Here is a 16,137-nt window from a genome sequence, read left to right on the forward strand (position 1 = left end):
GGAGCTTTGTACAGGCTGCTAAATGCCCAGAGTGTCCCAACCACTTGCCCGAGCGACATCAACAATACTCCCCCCACACACGAAATGCCTTCCCCCTTGTACTTCCTGTCCCCTGGACTGCACAACCTTAATCTGGTCATGGTCACCCCACAGGACATGGCAATCTTGGTTCGAGAGCTTTGTCTTCCACAAGAGTCTGTTCCAAAAACCTTGGAGCAGCTCCTGCCCCTCACAAATCACATTCCCCATGGACTATTTGAGGAAATCATGCCACAACTGAGTCAGACAGCTGCATACCTGTTAAGGATACACCGTGACAATGCCAACATCACTTGTGCTCAGGAGGGCCTCCATACTCAACTGTGTGGTCTTCAGTCTAGTATGGACATGCTAGCCAGCATGATGGAGCATATGGAGAGGGAACACCTAGGGCTGGCCACCACCACCCTGAATGTGGGCAAGAATTCTCTGGGGGCCCTGTACAACCTGGCCAAGCAGCACAAGGAGCTGGAAAGATCCATCAGAGAACTGCGCGACTGCCTGAAAGCCAGAATTCCTGATCCTTCCCCCACTACCCCTGAAAGGCCAACCTCCCCATATTCCCCAACTTTTCCCAAAACTTCAGATGCTGGGTAAATGCTGAGGAGCGCGGACTGACGTAATGGCACTGAAAACGGACGATGACCTTGGTTCTTGAGTTTGAATTGCGGACTGGTTTCAGAAATCTGAGTGTAAAAAAAACAAAACAAAGAAGGATATATGTTAGTAACGAAGGTCGGGTAAATGTCTGTCCTTACCATCATCTGCGTAACACAGATAAAGCTAAATGCATACACATAGATATCACATTGCAAAGTTATAAAAAGGGGACCCTTACACGGCGTGTTTGGAGATTTAGTAGTAAAGATGCACCATAGGGACCCCTTTTTCTTAAATTATAGCATGCCTTCTAGAGACATGCATCGCCTAAATTTGGCGTCTGGCCAAAAAGGGCATTAGAAAACAAGCTGAAAAAGAAGAAAAACAAAGTGGAAAATGTTGAGAAATGGCCTATAATGAAAACCATTATATGATTGACTAAGGCAAATGACTTAAGGACAGACATGAAGGGAAACCATTTATTGTGTTTATCATTTAACTAGATATAGCTGCGCTAACCTTAGAATAGTTTCTTGATTGGTTGACTAAATAGTGGTAACGAAAGGGTTGTTTGATGCATTTAAAAAATAAATGTGTGACGCTTTAACAAAATAATATGTAGAACCAAGTATAATGGGTTGGAGCCTCTGGTTGAGTGAGACAATAGATGCCAGAAGATGATTGGTTGCACTAATGTCAATGTAAGGCCTTTACTTTGCCATGATTAAGAGGTTGATGTAACTTGTTTTATGTGGCCATTTTAAGTGCCTTGAATTACACCAAAACTCAATGTCTGAATGTCACCTTGCGTTGATATAATCCAGCTAATTGATCACCTTGTGCCTTAGTATGTAGGTTCACCTGCACTTAAATATATTTACCGTGTGAAGTATCACTTATATTCATATCCGCACCAGAGTTATCAGTAATTTGAGTAATGTGATTTTTTATTGCAATGCACAAATGAGGATGTCTTGTCAGTAAACAACCCAAGAGTATAGTTGATGTAATGGGACTCTTTCGAGTCCCAGAGGAGGGACTGTAGAAGAATTTTTAGGTCCTTATTTGAACTGTGATGAACTATCAAGTGTCCTGATCTGAACTGTATGTCCTCTGGCTGAACTAGCAGGTGTTCAACCCAAAAAAAGGGCTCTATCAGTCATTTGATCTGTCAGGTACTTTCCAAGTTGGCTGATATCCCAGCAGTAATGAGCCCGCAGGCCACGTGCAGGGGGCCTCAGGCCAGCTGCACCTGTGGCCGTGAGCCCGCAGGCCGCGTGCAGGGGGCCTCAGGCCAGCTGCACCTGTGGCCGTGAGCCTGCAGGCCACGTGCGGGGGGCCTCAGGCCAGCTGAACCTGTGGCCGAAGGTCTTTTAAAAAAATCAGTTGTAAATCCTTCACGTTTTAATGGGAGCGTTTGTCACATTGAAATAATGGCCTAACACCTGCTTAGGGTTCACTAGAGGCCGCTTCCAATAGAAAACCATGTCTTGGGAATGAAATAAATAAAAAAGTCGAAGGAGGAGCGATGCCTGCGGGTCTCCAATAAATAGATGAGCGTGGTTGTCATATTCAGTCTCTCTAGAGGACTCAGTTTGTATAAGCTCTGTGTTGAAGGCTTAAATAAACTTAAAAACTCTGTGCATTTTATCTTGCTTAAGGCTGAATTATTCCAAAGTGTTGTGTCCTTTTCTAGCAAATCACTTGCAATTAGTTTGTGTTATCTAAAAGAAGACATCCTGAGACGACCAAAAAGAGGACCACGACTATATATATATATATATATATATATATATATATACACACACACACACGCACACTTACAGTATCACCTGAATATGCTGACGGTGTTGGGCTCGTTCACTTTAGTCACCTCCATGAAGAGCTTGCTAACAGATGGTCCAGTTGTTAGCTGGTAAGCTTTCAATCCGTGTGTTTTTTCTGATGCCGTTTCACTATTTACGAAGTATGTTCATGTCCGACTTGGTTTTTCTAATTGTGCTTTTATCTTTCTGATTCGTAACAAAAATACGTGTTGCAAACCGATTCCCATGGAAACCGGTCTAATATGGGAAAATATCTGACTAGTAATCAGCCAATCAGAGCGTGCATAGTGTTGCAGCCATATAATAATATGTCATATTACATTTGAATATCCCTCTTGAAAAGTACAATGTAGCTCAAGTGAAAGTTTGCAAAAAATTAAAATTAATAAATAAAATTACAGATTAAATGTGAGATGTCAGATATAATATAATATAATTAATTGCTGAGCATAAACTATTATTTTGGTAAATTTTTATTTTTCTCCTTTCAACAACTACCCTTGATTGGCATAAATAAATATCATTTTCAATCTTCCTTGTAACTGTAACAAGCTGTAATATTGCAACCGATATTTTATTTTTCTACATTTGCAGGTAAATAAGGTTGAAGTTTCATTTTAAATAACCTCAAAGTCTCACAAATACGATAGTGTCTGTTGTTTTCCCATAAAATTAATTTGGGAATGAAACGTGTGGCCTCACCCTGAGGATGCGGTTGCGTTCCCACTGAGATTTGTCAGAGTGGATTGCCACAGTATTGAGGCCTGTCACCTTGGCGACCGCTTCACACAGCAGATCAGCTCCTGCTTTACAGTCCACAAACACAACTACTGGAGGCTGGTACAATTTATCATCCTGTGAAACCAGAAGGGGGAATAAATAAAAAAACAGTGCTGTTATTAAGATGGCTTTTTTAAATTCTGTGATATAGCCACATTCCGATAGTATCTCCTGATTAAAGCGACAGTGTGTAAGTTTTAGTGTCATTTAGTGGTGAGGTTGCAGATTGCATTATACCATCGCCAGTCACAATATTGTTTCCCATTCATGTTTTTGCTTTCTTGGTGATGTGAGTCTTGCTCCTTTGCATTGTCTTCTGATAACCAAGATGTATGATCCTCAATTTCACATAAATGAAGATTCTCAAACTTGTTAACCTGAACTAGCATCCAGAAGACAGCAACCACTGACTCCTCTTTTTTTCCTCCAGTCTTCTGGGTGTGCTGCAAAATGCAAAAGTGTGTAAGTATGTTCTTTTTGGCCTACTGTATCAACATGGTGGTCTCCATGAGGAGGCCCACTCCAATGTAGCTAACAGCTCATCCTAAGATCATGAAAAAACTTTTGATTCATTGTTGAAGATACTTTAGATGCTAATGAACAGATGATTATGAATGCTATGTATATTTCATTTCTGCTAACACCCCTAAATCCAACACACTGTAGCTTTATGGATGTACAAATCTGAATAGTTAGATACAAATAAAAAACTCACAATGTAAAATGTACACAAATAACCACCTGAAACAAATAATAATAATAAAAACCCTGTATATAATAATATAAGAATTTAAAAATTATAAAGACTGATGGGTTTTGAGATATATAAAATTATTAGCTACAAATGAATTCATATTTCAGGAAAGAAATTATAGCACAGTATTTATGCAGTTCGGTCACATACTACCTAGACACCAGCAGATGGCAGTCATGACTTTTTAGCCAGGAGCACACCCACTTTACCCTTTATGTGTTCTTCCAAAGAGTGAAGTGTTGTTGCAGATCCTTGCTGACCTGACCTGGATAAATGGTAAAATCCATTTATAGGGTAGAATGACATCTCTTGACACACCCATTCCCTACAGATTGGTTGCCAAGACAACAGCAATGTCTGTCTAAATATGGACTATTGCACCTCCAGCAACCAGTCACTGAAATCCCACGGTGTTGTCAGTGCACCTTAGCAGCAGGGGCGTAGGTTTGCATATGGACCATAGGGACAAGTCACAACCAATATTTTGGGATGGCAAAATAGTCCCTACCAATATTTAGAATTTTTTTTATATAACAAAATCATTCACTATTTTTTTGCGAACTTGATACTATAATTTTAGTCGTCACATTTTGTGTTTTCGACGTGCCAGAGTGACAGGGTTACCCATGTTGCAATTTCATTAGCTCACGTTCTTCTCACATGGACGTAAACAAAGCGCATCTCGTGGCAGGCAGTGCTTAATTTGTAAAGTGGGAGGTCCCAGAGCGCAGAGGATGGGTGGCTCCGGTGCAGTGTTGCCAGATGTACGATAATTATCGTATTTGTACGATAGTTTTGCCCTCTGTACGATGTACGATCAATAATGGGAAAAAATCCAATATGTACGATAATTTCAGTTGGTTGCCCAAACACGCATCTCTCTCTGACACCCAAGAATCATTTTGCAGGTGTTGCACTCAGGCGACATCAAATGCTGGCTTTGGGCGACCGGGACAGTCATTTGAAAGCCCGCCCCCTCTCCATACAAAGTAATGAGTTCCCATCCAATCTTTACCGTGACAGGAAGATTCCCCAACCAACATCTTTTTTTTTTTTCGAAACTTTATTTCAACAAATGCAATAACAAACGAACAAAACACAAGAGCAAAGAGATATACAAGAAGAATAAAAAAAAGTTAAAGTTCCTTATGGAGGTGTCAACATTTTTTTGTGTGTTCAACAACATCTGCACAAGTGTCCATGGCATCAGATGACGACAGCGACCTCGAGGTTGAATTCGACTCTTTCTAGTCTGGTAATTAACACGTTTGTGTCCCTTCACAGAAAAAAAAAAATCTTTCTAGTCTGGTAGTGCATTTGCTTGTGCATTTGCGTTCTTTTTGTGCCATAGTTTCCCCATTACTATAATTACTGTTTAAAAATGTGACATAAAATTCTTTGTAAATTAAAAAAAACCCCGCTAAAATAGCTACGTTGTATGCGTTTTGTTTGTGTACGATAATTTCTCCCAAAATACGATCATTTTGAGGTTTTGGTACGATAGTTTCATATTTCATATCTGGCAACACTGCTCCGGTGCAGAAAAACAAGAAGGGCGGGGGCTTGCGAACAATGCTGTGCGCCACACTTAAAATAAACTGCACACACACCTTCACAAATGACACTAACACCCTGCCTTTTCCTCAAAAATTACTACATTTATGTTTGCTGTCTGTCTCTGTACTTTTCTGTCACTTTTGCGCTCTTTTTCATACTTTTCCCTCGTTTCAAAAGTCACCGAACGCACTTTACCGTAATATATGCAACATATAGCATACTGTTGGAAAGCACGGGTTCTTGGCTTGCTGTCAGTGTTGAAATTTTTCAGCGTGAGGGCTTACATGAGAACTTACGGTAATGAGAATCAGCGGCGCACTAGTGTGAAACTTCCGTGTTTTTCCTCTGCGTTATGACATCACAGGCTTACGTTTACCGTAATACACCATATATATCATTGTAAAGCCCTTTTTTTGTTGGCAAATTAGGTTGCCAGATACCTACAACTGCATGATGAAGAGAATAGATTATATATCTTGGTTGCAAAAACTTTTTTTTTGTTAGCTCCACAAGTATTTTTTTTTGTTGTCTTGTTCTCTCAGGTGTAGGCCTATAGAATAGATTCGTGATTTTGGGTTTGTTATTTAAGCTATTTCTTTGTCTGCCTACACACTTAATAATGTAAATAAAGTGTTAAATTATTCAGCATTATGTCGTCATATGTTATGTATTATGCTGTACTTGTGCGTCTAATGGTATGAGTGGGTTAGGGGGTGGTGGTGGTGGTGGGCAGGGGGGTGGTATTGTCCCTACCAAAGCTGAGACCAAACCTACGCCCTTGCTTAGCAGTGAGTGAAAAAGTCATGAATAATTGAAAGAGAGCTAAAGCCTGTTTTCTGTTTGTCACTAACAAAATACCTCCATACTCTCATCAGAGGATGTGAATTCTAAGAAAAGTTCTGACTACTAAAAGAGTTTGCATAGTGGAAATCAGTGTAAAGTGATTTTTCAAGTGATTTTTATGATAAAAGCCCAAGAAATGTTTTACTTACATTGAGAATCTCAAATAGCTTCTTCTTCTTGGAGGGCTCTTCAACCCACAACAAAATCTGCCTGACATTGGCACACGGCTGATTCCTCGCTCCAATGGCAATGCGAACAGGCTCATGTACCAATCTGGCAGCCAGCTCCTCTGTCCCAGTTGGGATGGTGGCTGATGTAAGCAGAGTCTGATGCACTTCGGGGATGTGCTCCAGAACCTCCAGTACCTGCTGCTGGAAACCCATTTTCAACATTGTGTCGACCTACAGGAGACATCATCATAAGCATGTTCAGCTTTTGAACTTGAATCAATTTCAAAACCACCTGATAAACAAACACCAAGGAAGATGGAGAACTGTGTCACCGTTTCATAATTCTCCTATGAGTTTAGAATTGTTTACAAAATATTTAGTAAAAATAAATTTACGCCAACAGGTAGTGCATGTGGGGGTATTGTTTTCAGTCCTCTATGTCCGTCAATGCATATGTGAACAACATATTTCAAGAGTTTTAACCTGATTTTGACCAAACCAGGTTGAATGATTGAGGGTCACCCATTGACAAAAAGATTTGATTTGGAGAAAAATAAGTTAAAAATCAAGGTCACAGGCTAAGGTCAAAATAGGAGCTTAATGCTTAAATCTACCCTCACTGGCCACTTTATTAGGTACACCTGTTCCATCACTTATTAACACAAATGGCTAATCAGCCAATCACATGGTAGCAACTCAATGCATTTAGGCATCTAGATGTGGTGAAGACAAATTGCTGAAGTTTAAACCGAGCATCAGAATGGGGAAGAAAAGGTGAGTGATGATGAACGTGGCATGGTTGTTGGTGCCAGACAGGTTGGTCTGAGTATTTCAGAAATGGCTGATTTACTGGGATTTTCTCACACAACCATCTCTAGGGTTTACAGACAATGGTCGGAAAAAGAAAAGATATCCAGTAAGTATGAAAATGCCTTGATGATGTCAGAGGAGAATGGGCAGACTAGTTGAAAGGGTGGCTACGTGATGCTATCATGTCAATATGGACCAACATCTCTGAGGAATGTTTCTAACACCTTGATGAATCTACGCCATGAAGAATTAAGGACGTTCTGAAGGCAAAAGTGTGACCAAGCTGGTACTAGCAAGATGTATCTAATAAAGTGACCGGTGAGTACAGGGGACATTTAGAATGGATATTCCAGAATAATGATTAAAGACACACCTATGCTTACTATTAAACATTAACAAGAAGCAATATATGGCTTTGCTCTTGGTCACATGACCTTTGACCATGGGTGACCTTGAAACTCATTTAGAATGGCTTCTTCAAGGAAGCGGTTACAAATACACCTCTGTTACTACAAAACACTCATGTTAGTCAAGGAAAAAAAAGTCAAAGGTCAACGCCACAGAGACCACATATGCATCACAAAATCACACAATAAATAAATAAATAAATAAATATTTGTTTAACTCTAGGTCAAACACATCAGCCATGGATGTTACACTTTCTTTGAGCTCCTTATTGTTTTATATTCAAATTTTACCAAAACAGACGGCACAAATGGTAAGGTTTTCTGCAGTACATTAAATGTTTACAAAGTCTTGCAAGTAAAAGACCTATAGAGCTACTTCGCTTTGCTTTATTAAACTTTAAGAGAAGCATTGCTTTATGTTGCTCAAAATATTTTCCAGAAATCTGAAGCATTCTCATACCTCATCAACCACCACAACCTTCACTTTGTCCAGCTGTACTGCTTTCTGCTTCAAGATCTCAAGGAGTCTCCCAGGAGTAGCTATAATAATCTAAAGAGGAAGAAGAAGAAAAATATGTTCTGCTGGAGAGACAAAAATTTTAATAGGAGACAGGGAAATGTGAATTAAAAAAATAATGATTGTACTTTGATGCTGCGTTTGAGGCGGTGGAGCTGTGGGGGAAGAGGCATGCCGCCCACCAGCAGGGCGGTTCTCATGTTGGCGAGGCCCATCACCAGCTCCTTGGCCTGTTTCTCGATCTGAATGGCCAGCTCCCTGGTGGGAGTCAGGATGAGAGACGCAGGGCTTTGCACACCGTCTGCAGGTTTCTGAAACAAGAACAGCTTTCCAATACACAGTATTAAGAGTCAGACCCCAATTGACCAAAAGACACTTTGTAAATCCCAGTCAATAAAATACTTTTTTCTTTTAATATTGATCACCCCCCCCCCCAAAAAAAAAAAAAAAAAATTGAAATTACTGTAGTTTAATCTGACATTTTGAGAACAATCTAATCTAGCCTGCCTTTCCAGCAATCTGTACTGAATTCCTCAGAGGCAGAACAAAACATACATTGCATCTGGAAATTACTCACAGCGCTTCACTTTTTCCACATTGTTACAGCCTTATTCCAAAATGGATGAAATAAATTTTTTCCTCAAAATTCTGCGACAACTAATTATTAAAGCATGTGCATGGACACACTTACAATCATGAATACTTGTGTTGTTAATCTGGACATTAAATAACATGCAACATGACCCTTAAGAAAGGAAAAAACAAAACAAAACAGAAAACCCTCCCATACGCTGAATGAAACAAAGTATAGGAGCAGGGTCACCTATGCTCAACTGCACTGGCAAGAAACTGAGACTGAGTAAAGGGTGTGAAATATGTATGTACATGTGATTTATTAGTTTTTTAATTTATAAAAATTTAATTTGCAAAAATTTTGAAAATCTTTTTTCATGTTGTCATTATATGTGATAGTAAAATTTTGAGGGAAAAAATGAATTTATTCCATTCTGAAATAAGGCTGTAACATAAAATGCGGAAAAGGTGACGTGCCGTGAATACTTTCTGGATGCACTGCATCAGCACTGATACCAAGTTAGGTCCTGCTGTTCTCTGGTTCAGTTCCTATTCTGTACATTCTGCGGCAGCTAAGGAAGTTCAGCTTGTCAAAAACACACCCCTCCCCCCAAAAAACAACATTTTTTTGTATATCTCAATAGGCACAAACCTAGATGGATGACCTAAAGCATATATATTGATGAGCAAAATATTTGTGATTGATTAGTATCAATGGCCTCATAATGAAGTCACACAGAAATCATGATGTCATATACAGACCAGCGAGTATGTGCTAATTACAGGGGCATCATACTACTCAGCCTCCCTGGTAAAGTCTACTCCAGGGTGCTGGAAAGGAGGGTTCGGCTGGTAGCCGAACCTCTGATTGAAGAGGAACATTGCGGGTTCCGTCCTGGCCATGGAACAAACGACCAGCTCTTCACTCTTACAAAGATCCTGGAGGGTGCCTGGGAGTATGCCCATCCAGTCTACATGTGTTTTGTGGACTTGGAGAAGGCGTATTATCAGGTACCCCGGGAGATACTGTGGGAGGTGCTGCGGGAGTATGGAGTGAGGGGGTCCCTTCTCTCGGCCATCCAATCTCTGTACTCACAAAGCAAGAGCTGTGTTCGGGGGCTCGGCAGTAAGTCAGACTCATTTCCGGTGGGGTTGGCCTCCGCCACGGCTGCACCTTGTCACAATCCTGTTTGTGATATTCATTGACAAGATATAGAGGCGTGGGATGAAGGTTTCCAGTTTGGTGGGTTCAGGGTCTCATCACTGCTTTTTGCAGATGATGTGGTCCTGTTGGCTTCATCAGCCTGTGTCCTCCAACACTCACTGGATCGGTTTGCAGCCAAGTGTGAAGCGGCTGGGATGAGGATCAGCACCTCTAAATCTGAGGCCATGGCTCTCAGCAGGAAACCAATGGATTGCCTACTCCGGGTAGGGAATGAGGTCTTGCCTCAAGTGAAGGAGTTCAAGTACCTCGGGGTCTGATTCATGAGTGAGGGGACAATGGAGCATGAGATTGTCCAGAGAATCGGCACAGCAGGGGCGGTGTTGCATTCGCTCTACCTTACTGTTGTGACAAAAAGGGAGCTGAGCCAAAAGGTGAAGCGCTCGATCTACTGGTCAATCTTCGTTCCTACTCTCACCTATGCTCATGAGCGTTGGGTCATGACCGAAAGATCTAGATTGCGGGTACAAGCGGCCAAAATAGGCTTTCTTAGGAGCGTGGCTGGTGTCTCCCTTAGAGATAAGGTGAGAAGTTTGGTCATCCATGGGGAGCTCGGAGTAGAGCCACTGCTCCTTCGCACTGAAAGGAGCCAGCTGAGGTGGTTTGGGCATGTGGTAAGGATGCCCCCTGGGCACCTCCCTGGGGAGGTGTTCCAGGCACGCCCATCTGGGAGGACACACCGGGGATGACCCCAGCCTAGGTGAACAGATTATATCTCCATACTGGCCTAGGAACGCCTCAGGATCCCCCAGTCAAAGGTTGTCAATGTGGCCGGGGAAAGGGAAGTCTGGGGTCCCCTGGTAGAGCTGTTGCCCCCGTGACCCGATCCCATATAAACGGGTGAAGATCAGTGATGAGTGTCATGGATAGTCAGAAACACCATTAGACATGTATGTACATGCACAATTATATAACAGTGTGCATAGTATGCATCAGCTCTAGGATGCCTTTTATTTAGTCTCTATATCTATTGAAATTTGAGCCAGTTATAAAAGGTATTGTCTAATCAAATTAGCAATCTTTTTTAATCAGGCTGTGGTTATCTAAAGGTAATTTAAAGAAAGTCAAAATGCAGGTGTGCATTATTGTGACTGCCATATAAGGTTACCATAGTTTCCCAACTAAAAAAGCAGAGTCTGATATTTTGGTGTACAATTATGTGGATGTGTTGCTAATAAGGCTAATAAGTAAAAAAAACAGGAAGGGATGTGATGTTAGTATACCTGCATCGCTTTCACCACCACTGGCAGCAGGAAGGCCATGGTCTTCCCTGATCCTGTGTCAGCACTGGCAATCAAATCCCTGCCACAGAGGCCGACAGGCACCATCTGCATCTGGACTGGTGTGGGTGTCTGGTAGCCAGCCTTCTTTAGGTTGCCATACAGCAAGGCAGGAAAGCCACAATGTTCAAACTCAATGATGGGTCGACTGACATCCCTCCCCTGGATTTCAATGCCGAGCTCCTGTCTAATCCGTGTCACCTGCTCCTCTGTGAGATCTGATATGAATGGATCTTCACTGTAGGAGTACTCCTTTTCATGTTCATCTGCTATGCTGCTATCAGCAGGTGGTTGTTGAGGTTCAGGGGTGCTTTTATCCACATCTGAGTTCTTGTTAGTAAACACATCCGCTCCAGTCCCAAACCCCAACAGGATCAAGTGTTTCGCTTTGCATTCCAGACTGCAGACATCATTGTCGGTACTGTCACAGATGTACTCTCCGTAGCGACCACACATCACACAGACAGGCTCCCCAGGCTCTGGCCACCTCTGGCTTTTTTTGAATGATTTCACAGGTTCCTCATCTTCCTCCTCAATATCATCTAAAGAAGACAACTGGCTGTCTGCTATCTCCTTCAAAGCTGCAGCATCTGCATTGGCTTGAACAGTCTCCTGATCTGTTTTGGTGTCTTCATGTGGTTCCTCCTGTGGAACATTTATCTCTGGACTTCTTTCTTTGCTTCGATCCTCCTGGAACACCTTTATTTTCTTCTTTAAAACTTGGCCTGTGGTATCTATAGGTCTCTTTACTTTGAGAGCTCTTGGCATAAACATTCTTTTGGAATTTATTCTGTAAACATTAGAAAAACATTTGTAAGGGCCTATTCAATGTCAGTGTTTTGCAGGGATCTTTTCCCCCTCTAATTTCACAAATATAAATTATAGCGCCGCCGTTTCTCATAATCAGTGTGAATAAGCTAATACTTGGTACCAATGGAAAGACTGATGTTTTGTCTACAAACGACCACAAGCTCGACTGGATGCAGCCATCCTTGTGATCAGCAGAGGAATCAAAACATCCCGGTGTCTGCGGTGTGCGCGCTTTTCTCACTCACTCATTCCTGCAAGTTTGAAAGTAACGATCTCTAAGACGTAGCAAAGGTGAGTTAGCCATTCAGTGTTTTTGGTTCTAGAGTGGGAAAATACTTACTTACTTGGGTAGAAAATGTCAGTGTGTTATGTCTTGCTGTTTAATTGCTGCACACATTTATCTCCGACACGAAAACTTGCCGGTTGCGGATCACTGAAGCAGCAGACTCGTGTCAGTACTTGTGAGCCATGTGTACTATGGGGGTCATCTCAACATCACAAATGGGCATTAATGTGGGGGCTTTTACTTTTTAATTCGGGAGAAATCTCACCTCCACACTTCATTTTTTGCTCATAAAAACGTATAACAGTGCCTTTCGAAACTAAGTAAATTCTCATTTAATAAGTATAATTTATATCATTTTGTGTTCAAAACACATTCTCGGGCACAGTGTGTATCATTCTGCATTAGAAGGGCTCCAGCAAGATGCCAGGAATGAACCCAAAGTGACACAGTTGTGATCCAGAACCGGCAAAGTGATCCATTTCCGGCAAATATTTGCACCACACATAATGTGGCTTCACACTTTAAGTAGAAGGGCTACCCCATCCTGACTTCTTCAGCTAGCTAATGCTAATAAAATTTTAACTATTAGAGAAAAAATTACTCATAACCATCCCAAAGACATATCGTTCTCTTTGGATTCTTTCAGTGATGCCGGTATTTGGTTAGACTCTTTCTCTCCGATTGTTCTGTCTCAGTTATTTTCATCAGTCACTTCCTCCAAACCATCAACATGTCTATTAGACCCCATTCCTACCAAGCTGCTCAAGGAAGCCCTACCATTATTTAATGCTTCGATCTTAAATATGATCAATCTATCTTTATTAGTTGGCTATGTACCACAGGCTTTTAAGGTGGCAGTAATTAAACCATTACTTAAAAAGCCATCACTTGACCCAGCTATCTTAGCTAATTATAGGCCAATCTCCAACCTTCCTTTTCTCTCAAAAATTCTTGAAAGGGTAGTTGTAAAACAGCTAACTGATCATCTGCAGAGGAATGGTCTATTTGAAGAGTTTCAGTCAGGTTTCAGAATTCATCATAGTACAGAAACAGCATTAGCGAAGGTTACAAATGATCTTCTTATGGCCTCAGACAGTGGACTCATCTCTGTGCTTGTCCTGTTAGACCTCAGTGCTGCTTTTGATACTGTTGAACATAAAAACTTTATTACAGAGATTAGAGCATGCCATAGGTATTAAAGACACTGTGCTGCGGTGGTTTGAATCATATTTATCTAATAGATTACAATTTGTTCATGTAAATGGGGAATCTTCTTCACAGACTAAGGTTAATTATGGAGTTCCACAAGGTTCTGTGCTAGGACCAATTTTATTCACTTTATACATGCTTCCCTTAGGCAGTATTATTAGACAGCATTGCTTACATTTTCATTGTTACGCAGATGATACCCAGCTTTATCTATCCATGAAGCCAGAGGACACACACCAATTAGTTAAATTGCAGGATTGTCTTACAGACATAAAGACATGGATGACCTCTAATTTCCTGCTTTTAAACTCAGATAAAACTGAAGTTATTGTACTTGGCCCCACAAATCTTAGAAACATGGTGTCTAACCAGATCCTTACTCTGGATGGCATTACCCTGACCTCTAGTAATACTGTGAGAAATCTTGGAGTCATTTTTGATCAGGATATGTCATTCAATGCGCATATTAAACAAATATGTAGGACTGCTTTTTTGCATTTGCGCAATATCTCTAAAATTAGAAAGGTCTTGTCTCAGAGTGATGCTGAAAAACTAATTCATGCATTTATTTCCTCTAGGCTGGACTATTGTAATTCATTATTATCAGGTTGTCCTAAAAGTTCCCTGAAAAGCCTTCAGTTAATTCAAAATGCTGCAGCTAGAGTACTGACAGGGACTAGAAGGAGATTGCATATTTCACCCATATTGGCCTTTCTTCATAGGCTTCCTGTTAATTCTAGAATAGAATTTAAAATTCTTCTTCTTACTTATAAGGTTTTGAATAATCAGGTCCCATCTTATCTTAGGGACCTCATAGTACTATATCACCCCAATAGAGCGCTTCGCTCTCAGACTGCAGGCTTACTTGTAGTTCCTAGGGTTTGTAAGAATAGAATGGGAGGCAGAGCCTTCAGCTTTCAGGCTCCTCTCCTGTGGAACCAGCTCCCAATTCAGATCAGGGAGACAGACACCCTCTCTACTTTTAAGATTAGCTTAAAACTTTCCTTTTTGCTAAAGCTTATAGTTAGGGCTGGATCAGGTGACCCTGAACCATCCCTTAGTTATGCTGCTATAGACTTAGACTGCTGGGGGGTTCCCATGATGCACTGAGTGTTTCTTTCTCTTTTTGCTCTGTATGCACCACTCTGCATTTAATCATTAGTGACTGATCTCTGCTCCCCTCCACAGCATGTCTTTTTCCTGGTTCTCTCCCTCAGCCCCAACCAGTCCCAGCAGAAGACTGCCCCTCCCTGAGCCTGGTTCTGCTGGAGGTTTCTTCCTGTTAAAAGGGAGTTTTTCCTTCCCACTGTCGCCAAGTGCTTGCTCACAGGGGGTCGTTTTGACCGTTGGGGTTTTTCCGTAATTATTGTATGGCTTTTTCCTTGCAATATAAAGCACCTTGGGGCAACTATTGTTGTGATTTGGTGCTATATAAATAAAATTGATTTGATTTGATAACATCCAAATACCTAATGCAACAATACACAATAAAGGACATTCAGTTGCATTATGGCTCCATATAGCGGGACTTTAAAAAAGGTGATCCGGAACTGGGCAACCATCTGTACTGTCTTTCTTCTTTATATGCAAGATCTAAATACTTAAAGCATGGTATTTTTGTCATTCTTAGGTACGTTTAGTGGACTTCCATGTTTTCTTCTGCAGTAACTGTCAGTTCTATCACTTTATTTATTTTTCCCTTGGTGACATGGAGTTTCAGTGACCATAGGTATCTTTCACTTTTTTCCAATTCTTCTTTCCTCTCATCCACCATATACCCACTCACACCCAATTTGTATTTAAAATAAAAACGACTGATTAAATACGGTTCGGCTAAATGTTAATACTGACTACACATATCTGTATTTAATCTGTATCCCTTCTATTCTTACGCTAATTTTATTTTGCATACACTGTCGTATGTGCGTTCATGCTATCAGAGCATTTTATTGAGAAACAGTTAAATCATAACCAAATCATGTCTAAACGTTAAAAACATCGCTGACTCTTACCTTCTGAACCCCTTTTCAAAGCAATTCTAAGCGCACACTAATGACGCACATGTTCAGTTGCATGATGGGAACTGTAGTGCGTTTGTGTTTGTGTGCAACTTCAACTTCACCGGGTTCAGTGGTCACAGTTTAGTTACATTATTATGAAAATAAACTTAAAAAGTAAAGTAAGTAAAAAAAGTAAAGTAAAATCAAAACCTTGGCAACTTTTTTGATTGGGTTTCTTTTTGAATTCTTCTCAATAATCACTTGTATACGTATGCAGTTCATTTCTCTTAACCATTAATTTTCCCTTTGATTATGTATATTGATGATATCGGAATCTGTTACTGTAACTGTGATGATTTTTATTTTTAATTTTTGCAGGGACAGCAGTGACACCCCCACTCACTCCCGCAGAGTCTCACCGTGATGAGATCACTGATGAGGAATGAATAGACCT

General features: G+C 40.9%; 1 protein-coding gene across 2 annotated transcripts in view; it reads right to left on the reverse strand.

The window, feature by feature from the left end:
- Positions 1–15,746, reverse strand: part of ddx59 (DEAD (Asp-Glu-Ala-Asp) box polypeptide 59) — a 31,562-nt gene extending 15,816 nt beyond the window's left edge. The window contains exons 1-6 of one of the 2 annotated variants that reach the window (XM_034180010.1): positions 15,696–15,746; positions 11,322–12,168; positions 8,486–8,614; positions 8,247–8,336; positions 6,549–6,800; positions 3,168–3,320 (exon numbers count right to left, since the gene is read on the reverse strand). In XM_034180010.1, the coding sequence (XP_034035901.1) occupies positions 3,168–3,320; positions 6,549–6,800; positions 8,247–8,336; positions 8,486–8,614; positions 11,322–12,152 (1,455 nt within the window). In that variant the 5' untranslated portion in view covers positions 12,153–12,168; positions 15,696–15,746. Of the gene's footprint in view, positions 1–3,167; positions 3,321–6,548; positions 6,801–8,246; positions 8,337–8,431; positions 8,615–11,321; positions 12,169–15,695 lie in introns of both variants that reach the window. The other variant, XM_034180009.1, reaches the window with a different exon arrangement.
- Between the last annotated feature and the right edge of the window lie 391 nt (positions 15,747–16,137).

The sequence above is a fragment of the Thalassophryne amazonica genome, chromosome 10 (genome assembly GCF_902500255.1).
Source record: "Thalassophryne amazonica chromosome 10, fThaAma1.1, whole genome shotgun sequence".
Taxonomy (NCBI): Eukaryota; Metazoa; Chordata; class Actinopteri; order Batrachoidiformes; family Batrachoididae; genus Thalassophryne; species Thalassophryne amazonica.